Below are 12511 nucleotides of genomic sequence, written 5' to 3' on the forward strand. Positions count from 1 at the left end.
ACTGCACTCCAGCCTGGCAACAGAGCAAGATTCCGTCTGGGGCGGGGGGAAGACACCAGGGAAATATGGTTTACTGTCAGGAAACATTAAGGTGCCATTGAGGTTACTGATGATCCAAAGTCCACAATTCCAAAGCCATTGCCAATTTCGCTCTACATGAGATGAAAGCAATTGGCATCTTGGCCTGAAGTCTTTACAAATCTGGTTCACATAACTAATTTCTCCCAAATCTGGTTCACATAACTAATTTCTCACAAATCTGGTTCACATAACTAATTTCTCTCATGCTGATTTCATGCTTACCACATAAATTTCTGACTATGATCAGGTTTTCCACTTAAGTCTTCTTTTTTTTTTTTTGAGACAGGAGTCTCGCTCTTGTTGCCCAGGCTAGAGTGCAATGGCGTGATCTCAGCTCACCACAACCTCCACCTCGCAGGTTCAAGCGATTCTCCTGCCTCAGCCTCCTGAGTAGCTGGGATTACAGGCATGTGCCATTACACTTGGCTAATTTTGTATTTTTAGTAGAGACAGGGTTTCTCCATATTGGTCAGGCTGGTCTCGAACTCCTGACCTCAGGTTATCCGCCTGCCTCAGCCTCCCAAAGTGCTGGGATTACAGGCGTGTGCCACTGCGCCTGGCTAGTCTTCTTTCAAAAAGAGAAGGACGGAGTGCGGTGGCTCAGGCCTGCAATCCCAGCACTTTGGGAGGCCAAGGTGGGTGGATCACTTGAGGTCAGGAGTTTGAGAGCAGTCTGGCCAACATTGTGAAACCTCTTCTCTACTAAAAATACAAAAAAAAAAAAATTAGCCGGGCCTGGTGGTGGGCGCCTGTATTCCCAGCTACTTGGGAATATGAGGCAGGAGAGTCGCTTGAACCTGGGAGGTGGAGGCTGCAGTGAGCCAAGCTCATGCCACTGCACTCCAGTCTGGGTGATAAAGCAAGACTGTCTCAAAAAAAAAAAAAAAAAAAAAAAGAGAGAGAGAGAAGGCACTGGGCATGAAGACAAAGTATTCTGGTTTCTGAAATGAATTTCTCACCATAAATTAACATGTTTCATTCTCTTTTTATATATAAGAAGTTCAAAGTGTTGAGTGGTTAAGGCAGGTGCACATTCACACGGATTCCAGAACTTCCACATCTCCCGGGCTTTGCTTCAAATGACTCCTTACACTGATCTACAGCTTGACCAACACGATGGACCCGTATGATGCAGCCCGGGACTCCACGGCGGGACACCTGGCTTCACAGACAGCTCAGGCAATCAGCTTTCCTTGTCTGTTTCTCCATCTATAAACAGAGGGAGCCAACAAGCTCCCTAAAGCCCCTTCCACAGCTCAAATTCAATTTTAGGAATCCACCTCAAGGGATTCATATTTGCACAGACCACCAACAGCTCCGATAAGAGAACTGATGGATCAGCAGAGGTTTAAGGTGTAAGCTGGAAAGGGAGGAGCTAAGAATAAAAAGCTACATTTCAAAACCCCCACATCTCTTGCTTCGTTACCCGTTACCCCGGCCTCAACAATTCCCAAACTCAGGTGCCACCGGGGCCTAGTCTCGATCTAGCACATCCCAATTCCGCCTTTCGAGAACTTCGAGTTGGTTTAAAATCGTGCTGCATATTCGTATTTTTGATTTGGCATCCAAGCGGTACCCGGTGGGCATTTCAAAGTGCCCACATCCTAAATCTCAAAACTCAGTTTGATTCTTCCTCTCACAGCCACCGAGAACTCCGCTCCAGGGGAGGGGGAAATTGGAAGCGCTCCCCTTTCGGTTCTAAGCGCCGAGGAACTCGGGCGAGAGCGTGGAACACGGCTGCGGGGCGGGAAGGGGTGCCGGACTCACATTTCTCAATTAGAGCCTCCTCGCAGTCTAGGCCGAAAATCTGCAGCTCCTCCGCCAGCTGCTGGGGGGATGCGGACATGGTCGCCCAAGCCAGGGGCCGGGGAGCCGGCCCACCCAGCTCCGACCTGTGCCCAAGAAACCCACGGGCCTGGCGAGCGATGAGCGCCTCGCCCTCTTATCCTTCCACCCTCCGCGGACCGTGACAGGAGGTGACTGGCCCAAGCAAGACCTCAGACCGTCAGAGGGCCCCGGCCGTCGGTCACAGAGAAATACGTTTTTTAAAAAATGAAGGGGTGGCCCCCAAACGCCCTGAATAGAGGGAGCAGAAATCTCGAGAGGACGCTTTCCTGGAGAGAACGTCCTGCTTCCTAAAAGATACCGCTGAGTTTCTCAGTGACGGTGGCAGAACAGAGTGGCCGGGAAAAACCCGCCAAATGGTTTGTGCAGCGCACGCATGCGCGAAACCGGGAGCCAACCCCAACCCTTCCGCTTGCTTTCCCCGGCTCATTCCGGGACCCGACGCGCGCACGCGCGGCCCAGGGCGCGTGCGCATCACCGGGCGTGTGGGCGTCTCTACGCACGCGCCTGGCGGCCAGCCAGTCGGCAGCTGCGCAGTTCTTTCTCACTGGGCGAGAAAGTCGGGTGCGACCCGCAACGCCCCAGGGTTACCTACACGGAAACTGAGTTTGTGTGCGGATACCTGTTTTCTGGGCATCGGCTGCTCGGTGAAGCTCAGTGGCGCATGTTCGTCACCGTTTTGCCCTGTTCCGTGGTGCGCAGGCGCTGTCGTGCGCGTGCCTTCAACTGTCTCAAACTTACTGTACCCCCTTCTCCATTCCCCTTGTCATCTCTGCCTGTTGTGCCCTTGGTTCATCCTAAAAGAATGGCTTCAGTGAGGAATCTGGTTGCCATGGTTATTATCGTGATTATCACCGTGGTGCCAGCCACAGTGATGGGTATGTTTTCTGAATCTGGGGCATTTTGGGGGATATCAGGTGGGAAGGTGACAGATAATAATTTAGTTGTGGACACGTTAAGTTTGAGTGCCTCTGGGATTTCCAGGTAGAGATTCCCAGTGGGTGACTGGAGGCTTGGGAGTGAAGGTAGGTCACTCAAGGATAGAGGTTAGGGGTAAGATGAGAAGAGGGTTCTCCCCTTAAAATACATCCTAATTCTTTGAGCCAAAAATCTCTACCGTAGGAGTCATACTCTGCTGGTGGGATGGTAGAGCGTTTCTAGAAAACATTCAGCAATATGTATCAGGAGCCTTAAAAATGCCCGTCCCAGGCCGGGTGCGGTGGCTCACGCCTGTAATCCCAGCACTTCAGGAGGCTGAGGCGGGCGGATCACTTGAGCCCAGGAGTTCAAGTTCATTCTGGGCAACACGATGAAACCCCTTCTCTACAAAAAATTAGCCGGCGGTGGTGGCGGGTTCCTGTGATCTCAGCTACTCCGGGGGCTGAGGCAGGAGGATTGCTTGAGTTCGGGAGGTCGAGGCTGCAGTGAGTCATGATCGCCTCACTGCACTCCAGCCTGGGCAACAGAGCAAGATCGTGTCTCAGAAAGCAAACAAAACTGAAGTACTTGTGACCTCTAGTCAGCCAATGGCTGCTTGGCTGTATTTTGAATTTAGGCCTAGTTAGCCATTCCAGATCCATCATGAACCTCTTTTAGGTTTCACACCCTTAAGCCTCAAATGTTTACTATCTGGCTCTTTATGGAAAATGTTTGCAGTTTCCCACCATCAGCAGTAACTAATGGATAGCAAATGTGTTACATACGTATTTTTCCCAACCTGTCTTTTAGCTTTGTGTGTGTGTGTTTTTTTTTCTACACAACATTGTACAATTATTTTCCTGTATGGTTTTAGGTTTCCTGCTTTGTATAATCAGGTATCCTCGACCTAAACTTATGAAAATATTCTTCTAATTTTTGTTTTATTAATTTTACTTACGTTTTGCCTTTAGTTTGCTAATCCACCTAGAACTAATCTTGTTTGTGATGTGAGGAAGGATTTAGCTTTTTTTTATTCCTGACAAACAGCCAGCATGTCAGCAGTTATACTTAGTAAATAAAACATTCTTCTCCAACTGACTTGAATTGTGATCTTTCATGTATCCGGTCCCCATAAATACTTGAATGTGTTTCTGGATTTTCTGTTTTATCCCACTGATTTATTTGTTATCTTTTCTGTGTCAATATAATATTTTGATTGCAGGAGTAAATTAAGTGGGTTTTAGATCTGTGACATAGCCAAGTCCTAAAACAATAGTAGCTGAGACAAAACAGAATTTTATTTTTCTGTCAGGTAAAATAATTTCAGAGATAGGTAGCCCAGGGCTAAAATGATGGCTTCACGTTCATCAGGCCTCCATCTTTCTGCTCCACTGTCCTCGAATTAATCTCCATCCTTACAGTCACCTCATAGTACAAGATGGCTTCTGGAATTCCAGCCATCAGATTCACATTCCATTCCAGGTAGCAGAAAGTAGGAAGAAGAAAGGGCAAATAAAACTTAAAAACAAATAAACAAGAAAAGAGAGTGAAAAGAGGAATGAAATGAAAATGGAAAAAAGAAACAAAAAAATGACTTTTGCAAACCGTTGTTTATCCATTTTTGAAGAGGAGTCTTTCTAGAAATCCTCAACCACTTTTGCTTAGACTTTAGCCACATAGCCATATCTTTATTTATTTATTTATTTGTTTGTTTGTTTTTATTATTTTTTTTAATAGCCATATCTTTAAAGGAGGCTGGGAAAGCCTTCTTATAAGTTACATTGTAATATTATTGAGGAAACACATTGCTACCCCATCAATATACAAATTTTGTTACTAAGAAAGGAGTTAATACTAAGTAAGCACTTGGTAGTGTTTGCCCCAAGTAGCTTTACAGTAACTTCCCAAAACTGTTGAAGCATTTTACTTTTTTTTTTTTTTTTTTTTTTTGAGACAGGATCTTGCTTTGTTGCCCAGGCTGGAGTGCAGTGGTGTGATCAAGCTCTTTGCAGCCTCAGTCTCCTGGGTTCAAGTGATCCCCCAACCTCACTCTTCTAAGTAGCGGGGACTACAGGCATGCACTACCACACCTGGCTTGTTTTTGTTTTTGTTTTTGTTTTTGTTTCTGAGACAGTGTCTCACTCTGTTGCCCAGGCTAGAGTGCAGTAGAGTGATCTCAGCTCACTGCAACCTCTGCCTCCCAGATTCAAGCGATTGTTGTGCCTCAGCCTCCCGAGTAGCTGGGATTACAAGTGCCCACCACCACACCCAGCTAATTTTGTATTTTTAGTAGAGATGGGGTTTCGCCATGTTGGCCAGGCTGGCCTCAAGCTTCTGACCTCAGGTGATCCACCAATCTCAGCCTCCCAAAGTGCTGGGATTACAGGCATGAGCCACAACTCCCAGCCTTGGACATATTTCTTGCAACCACTCACTTTGACCAAATTCTCTTATTAATATTAATGTTTTAGGAGAATCTCAGATTTCCTAGATTATAATAACATTTACAAATAAAAATATATTTTTCCCTTCTTCTCAAATATTGTTACTAATCATTTTATTTTCCTGTCTTGGTGCATTGAACCAAACCTTGGAATCGTCGTTGAATCACGGTAGGCATCCTTGCCTTCTTCCTGTTTCTGATGGCACCGGCTTCAGCATGGCCTCCTTTGGTGTGATGAGTGTTATTGGGTTAAGAGTGCATAATCTGCACTTTCGGAGGCTGAGGCGGGTGGATCACCTGAGGTCAGGAGTTTGAGACCAGCCTGGCCAACATGGTGAAACCTCGTCTCTACTAAAAATACAAAAAATTAGCCGGGCGTGGCCAGGCACGTGACTTACGTCTGTAATCCCAGGACTTTGGGAGGCTGAGGCGGGTGGATCACGAGGTCAGGAGTTCGAGACCAGCCTGGCCAACATAGTGAAACCCCGTCTCTACTAAAAATACAAAAATTAGCCGGGTACGATGGCGGTTGCCTGTAATCACAGCTACTCGGGAGGCTGAGGCAGGAGCATCACTTGAACCAGGGAGGCAGAGGTTGCAGTTAGCCAAGATTATGCCACTACACTCCAGCCTGAGCAACAGAGTGAGATTCTGTCTCAAAAAAAAAAAACATTAGCCAGGCGTGGTGGCAGTCGCCTGTAATCCCAGCTACTCAAGAGGCTGAGGCAGGAGAATTGCCTGAACCCCGGAGGTGGAGATTGCAGTGAGCTGAGGTTACGCCACTGCACTCCAACCTGGACAACAGAGCAAGACTCTGCCTCAAAAAAAAAAAAAAAAAAAGAGTTCCCTTTTCTTCACATCCTTGCCAACATCAATATTGTTGTTATTCAAATTTTCTTCCTCCCAAATTTTCTTTCTTCCCCATGCTGTTATCTGAAACTAAGGCTTTCTGCATTGTGGGAGGCAAGATTTAAAAAAACAAAGCTTGGGCCGGGCGCGGTGGCTCAAGCCTGTAATCCCAGTACTTTGGGAGGCCGAGGCGGGTGGATCACGAAGTCAGGAGATCGAGACCATCCTGGCTAACATGGTGAAACCCCGTCTCTACTAAAAATACAAAAAAAAAAACTAGCCGGGCGAGGTGGCGGGCGCCTGTAGTCCCAGCTACTCGGAGGCTGAGGCAGGAGAATGGCGTAAACCCGGGAGGCGGAGCTTGCAGTGAGCCGAGATTGCGCCACTGCACTCCAGCCTGGGTGACACAGCGAGACTCCGTCTCAAAAAAAAAAAAAAAAAAAAAAAAAAAACAAAGCTTGGGCTGGGCACGGTGACTCACGCCTGTAATCCCAGCACTTTGGGAGGCCGAGGCAGGCAGATCGCCTGAGGTCAGGAGTTCAAGACCAGCCTGGCCAACATGGGAAACCCCATCTCTACTAAAAACACAAAAATTAGCTGGGCATGGTGGCGGGTGCCTGTAATCACAGCTTACTTAGGAGGCTGAGGCAGGAGAATCGCTTGAACCCAAGAGGTGGAGGTTGCAGTGAGCCAAGACTGCACCACTGTACTCCAGCCTGGGTGACAGAGCGAGATTCTGTCTGAAAAAAAATCTGATGCTCTGAACTTTGAACCTATTAGCAACTGTTTATTGAGTTACTACTATGTCTGAGGCACTGAGTTAGACCCGTGGTGAAGGTGGTGGGAGCTCAGAGGGAATAATAACAGCAGCTGGGATGGGCACCTTATTGGCCACCTCCCCCAAGTTATCTTTACTCCTTAGGCAGCCCTGTGTGCCATGACTGTTCCCACCCTCCCATAGTTCTCCCTATGGAGGCCACTGTCATCTGCTTAAAATTTAAGTCTGATCATGTCAGCATTCCTCGTCCCCTTAGAACCCTGTCAGTGAGTTCCTCTTACTTTTAGGATGAAGACTAAGCCTCTCAACCTGACCCAAGAGGCCTTTTTCTTGCTCTTTTTTTTTTTTGAAACGGAGTCTCGCTCTGTTGCCCAGCCTGGAGTGCAGTAATGCGATCTCGGCTCACTGCAAACTTCCCCTCCCCGAGCTCAAGCAATTCTCCTGCCTCAGCCTCCCTAGTAGCTGGGACTGTAGGTGCCCACTGCCACGCCCAGCTATTTTTGTACTTTTAGCAGAGATGGGGTTTCACCACATTGGCCAGGCTGGTCTTGAACTGCTGACTTCAAGTGATCTGTCCGCCTCGGCCTCCCAAAGTGCTGGGATTACAGGTGTGAACCACTGCACCCGGCCATTGAAGAGATGTTTTTAATTTTGATGAAATCCAGTTTATCATTTTTTCTTTTATGGTTTGTGCTTTTTGTTTCCTAAGAAATTTTGCATAACCCAAGATCACAAAGATTTTTTCCTTTTTTCTTCTAGGCTGAGGCAGGTGGATCACTTGAGGCCAGGAGTTCAAGCAGAACATGAACCAAGTGTGGGACTCTTCTGAACTCGGGGCTCTATGCAGTTGCACAGGTTGCCCGCCCATGAAGCTGGCTGTGTTCACAGTTGTTCCCAGCTAATGCCAGAGGGCCCCTTTACTTGAAGCCAGCAGCAGGGTGGGACCACTCTGGTGAACTGCCCTTCTTTGGACTTGGGCGTCTCAGTTGCTCCCTTTCTGCTCAGTGGGACTGTATTATAATCCTCACCATAGCCTTCTGAGACCTGCTGACCGCTGTGAGAAGGGAGGAGTGTGCTAGGAACAGCCCTGGCTGGGGAGCCAGGAGACCTGGCTGGGTTTCCTCTCCTGAGTGAGCTGGGTGTGGGCTAGGATTGTATGACAACTGACCTTGGCTTGCCCTTGAATGAGTGCTTGCTAAGAGAGAAGTAGTCCTGGGAACACAAGAAGGGTGGCCCCAAGGAGATAACAATGGACACATTATTTAAACTGTTTTCCTTCTTTTGCAATTCTGCATAGTCACCCTCTCTTGCACAGAACTTCGTCTAGAATGGTAGGACATCACCCATAACAGCCATATTCACCATGCATTACCTTATGTGTTAAAAGCATTTAGGACTCTTTAGGAGTGGGGCTTCTCTTGCAAATGAGGGAGTCTTTGTGCCAGTGCCTCAGTAGGACCAACGCTGGAGCAGAAGCCGCGAGAGGAGGGCAGTGGTGGAAATGTTCTAGATGTGTGCCGCTGGATTCGGTAGCTGCCCGCCCTATATGGCTACTGAACACTTGGAGTGGGGCTAGAGAAGCTGAGGAATTACATTTTAAATTTCATGTAGTTTTAACTAATTTAAAAAATGTCTATAGCTACATGTGGCAGTGACAACCTAGTTAGACAGTAGAGACTAAATCTAGAGCCTAGAACCACGTGATCTGCCCGCCTCAGCCTCCCAAAGTGCTAGGATTACAGGCATGAGCCACGGCACCTGGCCCTGCTAAATCTTTTTAAACCCACTGTTGACACCTGTTGCTCAGAAAAAAAAGATTCCTTTCAAACATTACTGCTCATTGACAATGGACCTGGTCACCCGAGACATCTGATGGAGATGCGCACGGAGATGAATGTTTTCACGCCTGTGAACACAACATCCATTCTGCAGCAGGTGAAGGAATAATTTCAACTCTTAAGTTTTATTATTTAAGAAATACATTTTGTGGCCGTGCGCGGTGGCTCAGGCCTGTAATCCCAGAACTTTGGGATACTGAGGCGGGCGGATCACTTGAGGTCAGGAGTTCGAAGCCATCCTGGCCAACATGGTGAAACCCTGTCTCTATTAAAAATACAAAAATTATCCGGATGTGGTGGGCGCCTGTAATCCCACCTGCTTGGGAGGCTGAGGCAGGAGAATTGCCTGAACCTGGGAGGCGGAGGTTGCAGTGAGCTGAGATCGTGCCACTGCACTCCAGCCTCGGCAACAGAGCAAGACTCCATCTCAAAAAAAAAAAAAAAAAAAAAGACATTTTTGTAAGGCTGTAGCTGCCGTGGAAAGTGATTCCTCTGATGGATCTGGGCAAAGTAAATTGAAAACCTTCTGGAAAGGATTCACCTGACTGATTTGACCTGCAAGGCACGATGAACCACTTTTAGATTTAGGGTTTATTCTTTTTTTTTTTTTTGAGACGGAGTCTCGCTCTGTCGCCCAGGCTGGAGTGCAGTGGCTGGATCTTGGCTCACTGCAAGCTCCGCCTCCCGGGTTTACGCCATTCTCCTGCCTCAGCCTCCCGAGTAGCTGGGACTACAGGCGCCCGCCACCTCGCCTGGCTAGTTTTTTGTATTTTTTAGTAGAGACGGGGTTTCACCGTGTTAGCCAGAATGGTCTCGATCTCCTGACCTCGTGATCCACCTGTCTCAGCCTCCCAAAGTGCTGGGATTACAGGCTTGAGCCACCGCGCCCAGCCTAGGGTTTATTCTTTACATAGACAGCAAAAAGGAGGACAAGCCTAAGATGCCAGCCCCTGCGGTCCTTGTCCCCTACACCAAAAAGGATGACCCTGAAAGAGAAGGGGCTGGTGGCTGAAAGGGGAGTTAGGGGATGCCCCGTAGCTGAGGAGCCTATTCCAGATACAGCTGAGTAATTTTATCTTCTGCAGCTCTATTTAGAGGAGGGCAGGGCAGAGAGCCTCAGATCTCACAGAACCTGGAGGTGATGCAGAACCGTCTCATGACAGCTGCCAGGGGAAATGGGGAGGCCAATGGGAGGTGGCCTGGTAGCAGCTCCTATAGGCCTTTCACCCTCTGGATGATGGCAAGATGCCCTGCCAAGCTCAGATGAGCTGCAGCTGAAGCCTTTGCCACCTGGCCTAAGTATTTTGGTCTCTGGCCTTTCTTTCTTTCCCTCTCTCTTTCTTTTCTTTTCTTTTCTTTCTTTCTTTCTTTCTTTCTTTCTTTCTTTCTTTCTTTCTTTCTTTCTTTCTTTCTTTCTTTCTTTCTTTCTCCCTTTCTCTCTCTCTCTCTCTCCCTCTTTCTTTTTTTTTGAGATGAAGTCTCACTCTGTTGTTCAGGCTAGAGTACAGTGGTGCAATCTCGGCTCACTGCAACCTCCACCTCCCAGGTTCAAGCAATTCTCCTGCCTCAGCCTCCCGAGTAGCTGGGATTACAGGCATGCACCATCACACCCAGCTAATTTTTGTATTTTTAATAGAGACAGGGTTTCATCATGTTGGCCAGGCTGGTCTTGAACTCCTGACCTCAGGTGATTCACCTGCCTTGGCCTCCCAAAGTGCTGAGATTACAGTTGTTAGCCACCACCTCTGGCTGGTCTCTGGTCTTTCATATATCCAACTAAGGGGTATAGCTGCACCATCAGATACTCTAGCTGTTTGCACTGATAGGGACTTGTACCAAAAACTTTTTTAAAAAAACAAAAAACAAGCCAGGCGCAGTGGCTCAAGCCTATAATCCCAGCACTTTGGGAGGCCAAGACAGGCGGATCACGAGGTCAGGAGATCGAGACCATCCTGGCTAACAGAGTGAAACCCCGTCTCTACTAAAAAATTTAAAAAAAAACTAGCCGGGCGAGGTGGCGGGCGCCTGTAGTCCCAGCTACTCAGGAGGCTGAGGCAGGAGAATGGCGTAAACCCGGGAGGCGGAGCTTGCAGTGAGCGGAGATCTGGCCACTGCACTTCAGCCTGGGCGACAGAGCGAGACTCCGTCTCAAAAAAAAACAAAACAAAACAAAACAAAAAAACAAGGTCTTACTCTGGCACCCAGGCTGGAGTACAGTGGTCTGATCTTGGCTCACTGCAACCTCTGCCTCCCAGGCTCAAGTGATCCTCCTGCTTCAGCTTCCCAAGTAGCTGGGACTACAGACTCCATGCCACCACATTTTTTTTTCTTTAAGATAGGGTCTTTCTCTGTTGCCTAGGCTGGAGTGCAGTGGCGCAATCTCGGCTTATTGCAACTTCCGCCTCCTAGGTTCAAGCGATTCTCGTGCTTCAGCCTCTCAAGTAGCTGGGATTATAGGTGTGTACCACCATGCCTGGCTAATTTTTGTTTTTTTAGTAGAGATGGGATTTTACCAAGTTGGCCAGGCTGGTCTCGAACTGCTGGTCTCAGGTGATCCGCCTGCCTCGGCCTCCCAAAGTGCTGGGATTACAAGCCCGAGCCACTGCACCTAGAAATACCATAATTAAACAATTATTTTAAAATTTTTGTATCTTTTTTTTTTGTAGAAGCGAGTTCCCCATGTTGGTTGGGCTGGTCTCGAACTCGTGGACTCAAGTGATCCAACCGCCTCTGCCTCCCAAAGCACTGGGATTACAAGCGTGAGCCACTGCCTGGCCTCAAAATCATTTTCTTCTTTTTGAATTAGAGACAGGGTTTCACCATGTTGCCCAGGCTGGCCTCGAACTCTTGAGCTCAAGCGATCTGCCCGCCTTAACCTCCCAAAATGCTGAGATTATAAGTATGAGTCACCGTGCCCGGCCCCAAAACATTTTATTTTATTTTATTTTTATTTATTTTTATTTTTATTTTATTTTATTTTTTGAGATGGAGTCTTGCTCTGTCACCCAGGCTGGAGTACAGTGGTGCAATCTCGGCTCACTGCAGCCTGTGCCCCTGGGGTTCCAGTGATTCTCCTGCCTCAGCCTCCTGGGTGGCTAGGATTACAGGTGCACGCCACCATGCCTGGCTAATATTTGTATTTTTAGTAGAGATGGGGTTTCGCCATGTTGGCCAGGCTGGTCTTGAACTCCTGACCTCAGATGATCTACCCACCTCAGCCTCCCAAAGTGCTGAGATTACAGGCTTAAGCCACAGCGCCTCGCCATGAATGACTATTATTTTATTTATTCTTTTATTTTTGAGACAGGTTCTCACTACGTCACCCAAGGTGGAGTTGCAGTGGTATGATCTCGGCTCACTGCAGCCTCAACTTCCCTGGCTCAAGCAATTATCCCACCTCAGTCTCCCAAGTAACTAGGACTACAGGTGTCCACCACCATGCCTGGCTAATTTTTAAAGTTTTTGAAGAGACAGGGTCTTGCTATTTTGTCCAGGTTGGTCTCATACTCCTGAACTCAAGTAATCCTTTTGTGTTGGCCTCCCAAAGTGCTGGGATTACAGGCATGAGCCACCACACCCAGCCTTTACTTTTATTTTTGAAGAAAATAAAATATCTCTCTTTCTCTTGCCAGCCATGTGAAGACGTGCTTGCTTCCCCTTTGCCTTCTGCAATGATTGTACATTTCCTGAGGCCTCCCAGCCATGCTTCCTGTACAATCTGCAGAACTGTGAGTCAATTAAACCACTTTTCCTCATAAA

General features: G+C 47.8%; 1 protein-coding gene and 1 long non-coding RNA gene across 9 annotated transcripts in view; one reads left to right on the forward strand and one right to left on the reverse strand.

The window, feature by feature from the left end:
- Nucleotides 1-2277, reverse strand: part of POLA2 (DNA polymerase alpha 2, accessory subunit) — a 39611-nt gene extending 37334 nt beyond the window's left edge. For all 8 annotated transcript variants that reach the window (XM_074013219.1, XM_074013218.1, XM_074013216.1 and 5 more), the window contains exon 1: nucleotides 1849-2277. Coding sequence is in view for 3 of the 8 variants with exons in the window: in XM_045372127.2 (XP_045228062.1) it covers nucleotides 1849-1927 (79 nt within the window). In the remaining 5 variants the exon portion in view is untranslated. The remainder of the gene's footprint in view (nucleotides 1-1848) is intronic.
- A 363-nt stretch (nucleotides 2278-2640) lies between these two features.
- LOC101925064 (uncharacterized) overlaps nucleotides 2641-12511 on the forward strand; it is a 29015-nt gene continuing 19144 nt past the window's right edge. Inside the window, exons 1-3 of the long non-coding RNA XR_010581161.2 lie at nucleotides 2641-2804; nucleotides 7674-8849; nucleotides 12385-12480. This is a non-coding gene — a long non-coding RNA (uncharacterized lncRNA). The remainder of the gene's footprint in view (nucleotides 2805-7673; nucleotides 8850-12384; nucleotides 12481-12511) is intronic.

This window comes from Macaca fascicularis, chromosome 14 (genome assembly GCF_037993035.2).
Source record: "Macaca fascicularis isolate 582-1 chromosome 14, T2T-MFA8v1.1".
NCBI classification, from domain to species: domain Eukaryota; kingdom Metazoa; phylum Chordata; class Mammalia; order Primates; family Cercopithecidae; genus Macaca; species Macaca fascicularis.